At 33.7% G+C, this 11,584-nt stretch overlaps 2 protein-coding genes across 3 annotated transcripts; one reads left to right on the top strand and one right to left on the bottom strand.

The window, feature by feature from the left end:
- The first annotated feature begins 6,275 nt into the window (after nt 1-6,275).
- Nucleotides 6,276-7,084, top strand: LOC104821866. The gene is made up of 2 exons (XM_010552882.2): nt 6,276-6,436; nt 6,636-7,084. The coding sequence occupies exons 1-2, from the start codon at nt 6,392-6,394 to the stop codon at nt 6,840-6,842; spliced, it is 252 nt and encodes an 83-aa protein (XP_010551184.1). The 5' UTR covers nt 6,276-6,391; the 3' UTR covers nt 6,843-7,084.
- Nucleotides 7,085-8,008: 924 nt separating this feature from the next.
- On the bottom strand, nt 8,009-11,321 carry LOC104821867 (ras-related protein Rab7). 2 transcript variants are annotated; one of them, XR_002024512.1, is made up of 7 exons: nt 11,150-11,297; nt 10,163-10,189; nt 9,890-9,989; nt 8,951-9,097; nt 8,789-8,869; nt 8,510-8,671; nt 8,054-8,144 (listed from the first exon to the last, which is right to left on the bottom strand). XR_002024512.1 is itself a non-coding variant. In XM_019203448.1 (6 exons), the coding sequence occupies exons 1-6, from the start codon at nt 11,200-11,202 to the stop codon at nt 8,016-8,018; spliced, it is 537 nt and encodes a 178-aa protein (XP_019058993.1). In that variant the 5' UTR covers nt 11,203-11,321; the 3' UTR covers nt 8,009-8,015. The 2 variants fall into 2 exon arrangements, 1 of the variants encoding a protein (XP_019058993.1); XM_019203448.1 differs by lacking the exon at nt 8,510-8,671 and having other exon boundaries at nt 8,009-8,144; nt 11,150-11,321.
- Between the last annotated feature and the right edge of the window lie 263 nt (nt 11,322-11,584).

The raw sequence follows: 11,584 nt of genomic DNA, 5'->3' as shown, positions 1-11,584 counted from the left end.
TTAGCTACCGGTCCTTGCGTTCGACCCCGTGTTACAACGATCTGTATCCTTGAGGTGAGTTGTGACCACCTAATGAAATAAATCTTCTACTTATCTATTTTTTGAGAAGCTTAAACTAATAGAAGCATAATATTTTTTTCAGCATCGAACTTGATGTCCGCAATCATGAGACAATAAAAAAAATGAACTGGGAACAAATGCTGGTGGGTAATACTTGGACCTGTCAGTGGTTAGGTCAACAGTGAGGTCATGTTGTCAACCTTAAGGATATATTAAGCATCTATGGCTTACTGATTATATTATAATCAAAAGCTTAGTCTGTATGAAAAAGTCCAGTTAATGTTTGTCTACATTGCAGAAATGGTGCTTTTGTTTTTTTTTTCGTGATAATTGTTACATTATTTACCTTGTGCTTTCTTTCCTTTACTTCTTTTATCTTAGGGCCTTTGCTTCCTGCAACATGTACTGATTTTGAACCCACTTTGGGTGTGGAACCCTCAGCTGTAAAGTTGTTTGAAAGCTCCAATGCCAGCAGCAAAGTCAATGTCCAGTTTCGAGAATAGTTCGGGAAGCATGGCAAGTCCTTTACAAGCAGTGGGAGGCAATACATGTGGAACACTGAGTGGACACTTGCAGTTCAGCGGATTGCACAAGGCACTCCTCCCCTCGTAAGTCAGTCAACAAGGATACCTTAACCATTTGTTTTGTGGTCACTATATCATAATGTGATAACCGATATAATAAGTTCAATGGGTGTATATCAGCTATCTACATTTTGAATTTTAAAGAACCCAACAGATACTTGAACTATCTTTTTCATTGAAATCAATTGAGTATATACTTTTTGTAGGATCAGTTCTGTAAAATGGTTTGAAGATGAATTAGAACCCAATGCACTTCACAATCCTGGTAGCATGTCGAGGGAGTGGAAATGAGAAAGCAGTTGTGACCCAAAGAACTGCTCTATCAACTGCTTTAGGAGGTCGAGCTGACGTTGCAGCAATGAACAATATCTCAAGTATAAACAAACATGACCATATTTGCCAATGCATGGTAGATGGATTTTGGTATTGTTCGCTTTAGATATCTAGAAATTTTCATTACTCGAATTTTTCAGATATGGTTGCTTTAAATGTAGAGTACTGTTTTCAATATCCTACAGTTAGATGTCATGTCTGAAATGGTTTTCTTCCCCTTTTTTATATATTTTTTCCAGGAGTGACGGCCACCTATCTTCTTGCAGTAGCGTTTTTGGAAAGAAACTATTCGCTTTAGTGGCAACGGGAGCATCCTTAATGGCGGTTCGAGTGTGTCAGCTTCTAGAAGTGTCTTCAGTTGTGTCTTTGAGTATCTAAAAACTCCAAACCTTGTCCCTGATGTCTCACAGTGTTTGACAACAATTGTACATAGGACCTTCGAGACAACAGTGTCGTCATGATTGGTATTTGACAGGTCTCATTCACATTTTACTTCTTTGTACGAAATATTTTGGTGCGACCCTTGCCATGTCGTAAGTCTATTATACTTCTCTTGTTTCGCCAGTCCTTTGTGCTTCTGTCCCTGTGTTCATGTTTTTGGGTCATCATGCCGCCGGGATTGACTCCGGAGTTCGAGCGGGAGGACAAACCAGAGAGCGGTCGGCTAGTGATGGCCATTTCGGGTTTTGATTCAGGTTCGATTCGGTTATATTCGAATTCGGTTATTTTGGTTATAGGAAAACTACCATTCGGTTTTTATATAAATTTCGGTTTGATTTCGGTAAAAAAAATCATTTTTTCAAAGAAATTGTCGGTTTTTTCGATTATTTTTTTATTTTGTTCGGTTCGGTTCGGTTTCAGTTTTCCGGGTTTAAGAAAATCATAACCATTCGGTTTTGATGTCGGGTTCGGTTCAGGTACGGTTATATCTTATTTGATTCGGTTCGACTCGATTATTCGGTTAATAACCGAAATGGCCACCCCTATTGCCGGGCCACGGGATATGCAAGCGGACAAGCGGCGGTGGACAGGAAGTGCTCATCCGTTGGAAGAACCTATCACTGTCCGAGGAGATTTAGGAGCCCATTGAGAACATTGACTCCGGAGTTTGATCTTTTATGTCTACATACATCAATTTTATTTTCGTTGCTGTGTTGTTTCCTTCATTATAATTTGGTTGAGCAGCTTCTTGCTTTAACCGAAAAAAATAAGCATTCTGTTTTTATTTTATTTAGGTTTTTGTAATGGAAAATTAAAAAAAATGGAAGGAAAATTAGGTAACAATTCAAAACAAAGTGAAGTAGATAGTTTATTATAATTTGTTTAAGAGCCAATGAGATGCATATATAAATAAAAATTGATGTACATATAAATTGTTAGGCCAACACTAACTATAGAATGATCTATATAATAACATGATATTGACAAAATAAAATAATATTCTGTGATCTTGATAATGTTTGTCTTTATTGTGACATTAAAAAAATGTATGAAAAAATAGTCATTTTCACAAAGTCTTAAGGTACTCTTTCCGTAAAAAGTTTGGTGTGACAGATATGAAAATTAAATTAAAAAATAAGAATAAATAAAAAGAAAATAGAAAAAAGACCAACATGATTGCCCATTGATTTTTTCGTGAAGCTTCGTTGACTTCATTATTCCAATGAATGCCATATGGCAACTCATCACATCCCACTCTCTCAAATCGTTGACTTTAAATTGTCACACACTCTCCTATTTTAAATTAAATGAAAATAATATTTACAAAATAATCTTATTTTTTATTGGTAGATTATAAAACTAGTCAATAGATTAACTGAAAAAAAATATCATTAAAAATTGTTATTAAACTTTACTATTTTCAAAGTTAAACGAAAATCTATGAGTCCAAATAACTGAATATTTTTATCTAATATTTGTTTTTTTTATTTTGAAAAAACGTTGGTTTTAGATTAATTTTATTGTTGGTATGCACTTTCACGTATATTTCGTGTTAAAAAAATTAAATGAATGAAGATAATAATATTTGCTAAGAAATGTCAAATGTCACTACTAATGGACATTATTGAAGGAGAAATTCAAGTTGACTTTGTCAGATGTACAAATGGAGAAATCCAACCGTTTCATATTTAAATTTATTTTTTGTTTAGAATTTTATTTTTCATACTATAAATAACAAAGAAAATTACAATAAAGAAGAAAATTGAATTCCTTTAAACCTTATTTATTTCTCCAACCCTATCTATTTCTTAATTTGATAACATCTAACTACTCTAGATTTCTAATATAAAAAAACCCGAGTGATATTATTTGGTGATTTAGTACTTAAGAGCATCATTATATATATATATATATATATATAATATATATAAAAGATGGCATATTCTTTTTTCCCCTAAAGATAATGTAATGAATCGAGTACCACCGTGAATATATATTTGCAGAAAAAGATCTAGACCCACTTATGACAAGGACCATAACATATCACTTTTAGCATTCTCTTAATCTCTAAGGATAAGATGGAATCGATTTTATTATGAGAGGGGGAAGTAGATTGAAGTTTGGCAAAGCACCATTTTGTTACAGAATCTTTGGACAGATTAAAGCTTCAATGCCACAAAACAAAAAGGTTACCAAAGTACTTGAAGGTTTGGCCATACATCATTTTTGTTAGGATCATAAAGATGATATTATTACGTATATCAAATAATACTCTCAATTAGTTCTTGTATTAAACTAAGTTACGTGATCAATAGATATTCTATCCGAAACCAGATGTTCAAGTTATATGAATTAAATTCGAAAAATATATTTACAATATATATATGAATTTAGATATTCATTTCAAAAGTTTTGCATCCACATATACAAAAAATATAAAAAAAAAATACCTCTGTTATTTAATAAAATTTACAAAATTATCATATATCATAGATCTTTAATGAAAATTATTAAATTATATCTTTTTTTACGAAATTCAGATTTAACTTCAAACCGATAGATTCAGATATCCCAAATATAAAATACAAAATCGAATTTTGAGTTGTTATATTTGAGATATTGGTTCATATATTCTCAAATTTTCGATTATCCGACGTATGCCCATAACTAATTTTATTTTTTATTTGAACTCAACAAATAATTACTTCATGATAGATGATAAAATACTAGATTTTAAAAATTATTTTCTTCAACTCGTGGACCAATTTTAAAATTTCTTTTATTTTATAGAAGAATAAATAGCTAACAAAATTATTGTAGGTCATTGTAAGTTTGTTTTTGAAACGAATTTAAACAATATTTCTCAACTATATTGTTATAGAGCATTAAAATATTAAAGTTTCAAACTATATCCCCAATAGAAATTTCATGAAAAGAAAGAAACAAAATCTACTAAATCATGTTTTGTGACATCTATTTATGTAAAATTTCTTAGATTTATTTTCTTAAATTAGAAAATATAGAAAATTAACGTAATATTTCGTGACAATATATAATATTTTTCGTTTGTCATGTTAGACGTAGGCAATATTTTTCTATCATGTATGAGTGGAATTTATTTTAAAAACAATTATACTTTTTTTTTGTGAAAACGAAAGAATATAGACGATCATAAAATCATATCGTTAATTATGAACCGAAATCGATTGTTTAGGAGAATAGACAACAATATATCTCTTATTTCTTTCTCTATTGAAAGTGTATAAATTAAAGAACCCAAATTATCTATTTATAGAAATTCTGAAATTATTGTTTATGTATACGGTCGGTTGGTGTGAACAGTAAGTGTATATATGAATACCGTATATATAAATAGTAAGTCTTTATGAACACTAATGGTAGATTTCACCATAAATATGTTTTATTTATAATATTTTTTATATTTAAAAACTATATCTTTGTATATTTTACATGGTGAGATGAATGAGATTTATTGTAATTCTCAGGTTGTTATCATGATAAATGAACACATATAGCAGATTGATATGGAGACTTATCTGTTTTCTCTATTGATATAGATTTCGTCTGGTGTTCTTTCTCTTATGATGCAGATTTGTCGTTGTCAGGAACCTCGTATGTCGCCAAAGAATAGTTTATCATGGATTTGCCTCAAATCTGGTTCATTTTCGTTGAAACCGAAGACAAAACCAACTCTTGCAATGCCAGTCAGTCATGGTGGTCTCTAAGAGAATGAATTGAGAGAAAATTTGGGTATTGTATATAAAATTTTTCCATTAAACTAATATTTTTATTAAAAATTTTCATTGAATCGCTAGTAAGCAAAGTATGGCGAAACTCATCTGAAATTATTTGTTGGAACGAACTAATATTAGATATAGAGATTAATATAAAAACTACTAAGCAAAGTACAAAAGTCTTGGGAAAAAATGATGTATGGAAGCAATATTCTCTAACAATTAATTCACATTTCACTTTAAAAATAAAACTCTTAGAAAGGTTTGATGACCGACCAATACCATGGTGGATGGATTCCAGCAAATACGGATAAGAGTCCTTCTCAAATGGCCCCACCAATACCATCATGAATCTCATGGAGAAATATTTAGATGACAACTAATGATGATTAGTTAATTAATTTTGAAATGGCTATGGACGCACTTTACTCCGTTTGAGCCACATTTCTTGACATTTATATTAATTTTTTTATAACAGCATATCTTGGACAAGCCAGAAATCATCTATATATGATTTGGATTATACGTTCGTTTTTCACACTTGAATTCAAATTCGAAACGAAACAAATACTTTGCATCTCCATTTTATCAGTTAAATTATCCAGATTTGAGTTTATATTGATTTTATTGCTATTATATAAATATGTTCACCTAACTTTTTTATGAGATAAAAGTAATAAAATAAAAAAAAAAATTGGAGATACCACCTTTTTTTTTGTCGGGAGGGTAGTAAATATTTCATGATATATAAATAAAATCACATACAGAATAATATCTCCTAATCAAATTAGATTTAAATCTAATAGGATATAATGGTTTAATCAAACTAAAAAAATAAAAACTAATATAAAAGAGAAAGCAACAAAATAGATTTAAAAAAAAAAATTAATTTTAAGAAAATGGAACCCGAAACTAATAGAATATATAAAAATAAATAAATATACTTTTTTAAAATATAAAATCTTAAAAACGGAAACAATTGAAATACGAACGAAACCTTTAATCATGCATATACAAAACTTTAAGAACCCACCCCCCAAAAAAGTAAGAGGAAGATGCCAACTTTCTTCAAATAGGCCTCTCTATATAATAACCGTCAAGAAATCAAATACTCCGCAGAGACAAAAATCAAAGCAAAAAAATAAATAAATAAATAAAGCTTTTAAAAGAATATTATCATTTTCAGTTTCAGTTTCAGTTTCGGTTTCGGATTCAGGCATGAGGCGTTTCATGGTCTTGTTCTTCCTCGTCAGCATTCTTCTGGTAATAACAGTATTAAATCTCCTTAATTCCTTTGATTTTTCTGATGGGATCTTTGGAACATATTTTTGAAAATCCCCGTTTTAATTTTTCCATTACAAAAAAAACCCCTCTTTTTTCGAAACCCAAGTTTTATTATTATTATTTTTTTTTTTTTGCGTAATAGTTTTTATTATTTTCTCTGTTACTACGGTGACGGCAGTTGCAGGATCTGAGCGAAGGAACGGGGGGAAGGGAGGAGGAAGAAGAAGCGAGAGAGTATTGGAAGGAAGCGATGGGGAAAGAAGAACCATTGCCTGAACCCATCGAAGAGCTTTTGAACAATCCGTTCCGTACAAAGCAGGACAAGTTCATTCGCAACTTCAACGCTAAATCCGTCGTCATTATTTACCACGAGCCAGACGATTAGATTAATCTACATATACATACACACACTCGTCCATGCATACATACATATATATATATATATGCATATACGTATGTATGTATGCATCGATCACATGGGTATGTTGAATAAGTAATTCTCGTATGTGTTGAACTCTTAGGATTAAAAATGATCGATGGTTGTGTGTGTGCCATTTTGTGTCCCTTCTGAGATTTTGTGTATGCGGTGACAGTAATTATATCGGCGTTGCTTTTTTTTTTTTTTAACTGACCTCTAAGCGAATATTTTCAATGTTTAAGGGTTTGATTTTATAATAATTATTTTCATTTGAACTTGTATACTAATCTGACTATTTATTATTAGTTTTTATTTTATAAAAAGTTACGTCTGTTTAAAGATTCGAATTTCATTCCTATTTAACCTTAGTTAAAATTATCATTTTTATTTTTATATTCCATTGAATAATCACTAAAAATTAAATCAATTTTAAAATTGAATTATATAATAATTCTCTTGGTTTCGACTTTGGCTTTGTGTTTCTTACTAGAAATACCGACCACTAACACATCTAAACAATACTCTCGGCCACGAGAGAGACGATGGATTACCAAACTTGGAAAATAGGTTTACTGACCAAACCAAAGACCAAAGATGACAAGGGCACGATATCAAGGTTCTTGTAGGTATATTATCCCTCTTTTAATTTTACCCACACAACACCAATGTACAACATGTAACTGATAGAAACACAGGTTATGAGAAGATCAAACCGCTGCTGATGTGAACCCGATATCCGAAAATGATGTTCTTCAGCACTCACACCCACTCGACCTCTGTTGGCTCGTTGTCCCGACATCGATAGTGTCCGGCAAGTATCTGAGGAGAGAGAGAGAGAGTAGTTCATACGAAAATCCGATGCGTAAAACAAACAACGAGCCCGTGAAAATGTTAAACGCCAAAAACAAAACTATTTAGGACCATGTCTATAACCATTTTAGAATATTCTTACATCGAAAGGATACTGATTCATCAGCGAGGTCTTCCCCACCCTGCAAAAGACAAGTCGGAACAACCCAAATGAGTCTCACTTGAATAACCATAACAGAAGAACAGTCGGGATGGATATATCAGCAACTCACTCAGTCGTTTCAAGTATTCATAATCGGACAGATCTTGTAAATTATGACATATTCACTCTCACTTCAACGCGTTCTTGGCTATGCACTGGAAAGCATCTTCTACATTGGTGCCTTCCTTGGCAGAGGTCTCAAAGTATGGAATGTTTCCTTTGGAGGCGCACCATGCTCGAGCTTTTTTCTCTGAAACCTGTGATTATTGCAATTGGAGAACATACGAAGTTCATGATACCGTGGCAAAAAAAAATAATGCCCGTTCACTAGACACACGAACACAAAATTTCTAGTATCTGCCCGTTCCACAAGTCGAAATACCCGAAATTCCGGGTACTCATCTATCGTAGGAGCCAGACGACGACGAAAACCCGACCTTTAAATTCGAGTTCAGATTTCGACCACTGATTACTCGTACCCGGCGGATACGAGAGCCAGAGAGGGAGAGGAGGATATGGGACGAGGAGAGGATGAGCGTGAAGGGGCGGAGGCTGAGATTAGGTTTATTGGATTTATTAATAGAAAAAAAGATAGGGGTATGCCTCCGCCTTATCGCCTTACCTTAGAATCGCCTCTGCCGCTCGGCGCTCATCCTTAATCGTTCGCTCCTCAGATACATCTCTTGCTCCTCCACCCTCTCTCTTTTCTCACCTCGCCCTCATCACACTCCATGGTACCCGAATCTCAAGTACCCGACCCTCACCAGATCAAGATCAGGATAATCTGACCGAAAAAACCGAAAGGATGAGGCTGAAACAAGTACACCGAAAAGAGTTGGATACCCGGTCCGTACCCACCCTTAACATGCTCGGTGGAGGGAGATGTAGAAGATACACTTACCACACGACTGTTTCCACCATCCACATCGATCTTATTTCCAATAACAACAAATGGGAAATTCTCCGGATCTGATGGACTCGCCTGCAACAAGAGACATCCCTGTTTAGCACGCAGGAAGACAACAATTGTTTTTATAAATTCTCTAGAAAAACCAGAAAGCACCTGGATCAGAAATTCATCCCTCCAGTTGTTGAGATTCTCGAATGATTTCATGGAATTGACATCGTATACGAGAACACAGCAATCAGCACCACGGTAAAAGGCTACCCCAAGGCTCTGAAACCTTTCCTGTCCAGCTGTGTCCCATATCTGTAATATCCATCTCCACACAACTTACTCCTAAAGGAGATAAAAAAAGGAAAAAGGTACACACCATACATGGCTGAAAAGCACATGAGACAGTTTATGAGAGTCGCTCTTTCTAGATATCATAGTTTTATAAAATAAAATCGCCGAAACCTAGGGGTGGACATTCGGTTCGGTTATGCATAAATCTAAATCTAACTAAATAACTTATAGACACAACAGATTGAATTCGATATATAAATGAAATGACTATGATTTTTCTTAAACCGAACACCCGAACTCAAACCAAATATAAAAATAATTGGAAAAATCGAAATTTTTTTGGAAAATAAGCGTCTTTATATTATAAACCGAACCCAAACTGGATCTAGTATAAAAACCAATTGGATAATGTTTCTCTAAAATCGAAATAATTGAATCTGAACGGAGAACCGAAATGCCCATCGCAAGTGAGACCCACACATAGGTTTCCTAATAACCCGACTCACTCAAGGACAACAACGTGAATAATAAAAACAAAAAAAAAAAGTTGTCGATTGGTGTGGGGGTGAACAGTACAGTGGAAGAACTAAGTCCCCTTCAAAAAGTAAGGTAGCAAGATTCATTTGCAGGTATGGCACCAAAAAGGCCAGCCTGAAGTTCATAAATTTGATGATTTGTTCCTCTTAATTCATTGCCTCCAACAATGGAACGGAATCCACATCCCAATTTCAGAGAAAATTCTACTTGTTAAGCACGTGAAATCTACTCTTAAAGAAAGCTGAGGAAATATATTGAGAGAACACAACTACAAACCTGTAATGTGAAAAGCCGGTCTTCAAATTGTACTTCCTTGGTCAAGAAGTCAGCCCCGATAGTAGCCTTGTACTGGTTACTGAACTTTTTATTTACATATCTGAGGAGGGCATGATGTTATGGCAAAACAATAGGGATAACTCCTCTAGCTCAAAAGAAACACGTTACTTACATGGCAGTTGGCAGCGATAACCGCATTAACAAATAGAAAAACAAAACTATTTAGGACCATGTCTATAACCATTTTAGAATATTCTTACATCGAAAGGATACTGATTCATCAGCGAGGTCTTCCCCACCCTGCAAAAGACAAGTCGGAACAACCCAAATGAGTCTCACTTGAATAACCATAACAGAAGAACAGTCGGGATGGATATATCAGCAACTCACTCAGTCGTTTCAAGTATTCATAATCGGACAGATCTTGTAAATTATGACATATTCACTCTCACTAAGAAGAAAAAACATAAACTAAGAACGTCTGGGCAGAAAGAGAACTCCTTTAATTGCCAAGACGTGACAGAAACATCAACATCAATATCAACATCGTCTTAATCCCAAGTTTTCAAGACGTGACCGAAAGCAGACAAATAAATGCAAACACATAATGAGAAAAACTGTGGCAGCAAACCGATGATTTCCACCAAAACCCATAGATGTTAGATTCAACAAACAAGCACACCGCGACTCGAAATTCCCCTATTAAGCCGTCGAATTTATACACTGATTGAGAAATCACTACATAGAATTAAAAAAAAAAAAGTTACTTAAGAACAATCCTTATACCAAAATTATGGTCAAGCTAACTGAAGTTTGGTAAAACCCCTTATTCAAGAAGATAACAGTATCAGCATCTTCAGTTCTTCAACTGAACTTAGTTCTACCTATTCTCCATTGCAAAATCGAAACTAATAACACAGAAATATACGAAAATCCTCTCAAATCGCCATAAAAACTAAACGAACCTTTAATTACCACTTAATCCGGATAAATCGCATAATCCTAAGTAAACAGCATCTATAATCCACTACGGATCTCAAACAACCGAATTAATCACGACGGAACAAGAAAAATCAAATCCAGCAACAATTAATCAGCCAAATTCGCCACCCACGAAATACCCAAACAGATCGAATCTAAACATCAGAAAGGAAAAAAACACTGGTTCTCATCAACAACATCAAACCACTCATCGCAATCAGATACATACACAAGACAAAATAGATACACAGAGAAAAAAAGAGAATCTCCGAGGATTACCCGCTATCTCCGAGGATGATGACTTTTAGGAGGGTTCGTCTACGAGACGGCATCGAATCGGAGAGAGATCGAACGATGAAAGGATCTAAGGAGAGGTTGAAGAAGCTCCGCGATTTCTGGTTTTTTTTTCTTCCTGTGAGCGGTGTGGTTCTTCTGTTTTTTTTTTTTTTTTTTTTTTTTTTTTTTTTTTTTTTTTGATCAAATCCTTTGCGTGGCTAAGCTGTCGCTGACCTGTTTTATTTATTTATTTTTTTATTGTAATTTTCTGTTTAGTTTTTATGCTTTGTTTTATAATTTTCTGTAGTAGTTTTTATGAATTTTATTTTATACCAAAGAAAATATTTCAATATAATTTTCTGCCAATTATTTAATAACACAGAACAGTGCATCGCCAGATTGTACTTTTCGAAATGACCAAATGCATGAAGCAAAATT

The sequence above is a fragment of the Tarenaya hassleriana genome, unplaced genomic scaffold (genome assembly GCF_000463585.1).
Source record: "Tarenaya hassleriana unplaced genomic scaffold, ASM46358v1 Cleome34, whole genome shotgun sequence".
Taxonomy (NCBI): Eukaryota; Viridiplantae; Streptophyta; class Magnoliopsida; order Brassicales; family Cleomaceae; genus Tarenaya; species Tarenaya hassleriana.
Note: the sequence above shows the minus strand (reverse complement) of the source record. Positions and strands in the feature narration are given on the sequence as shown.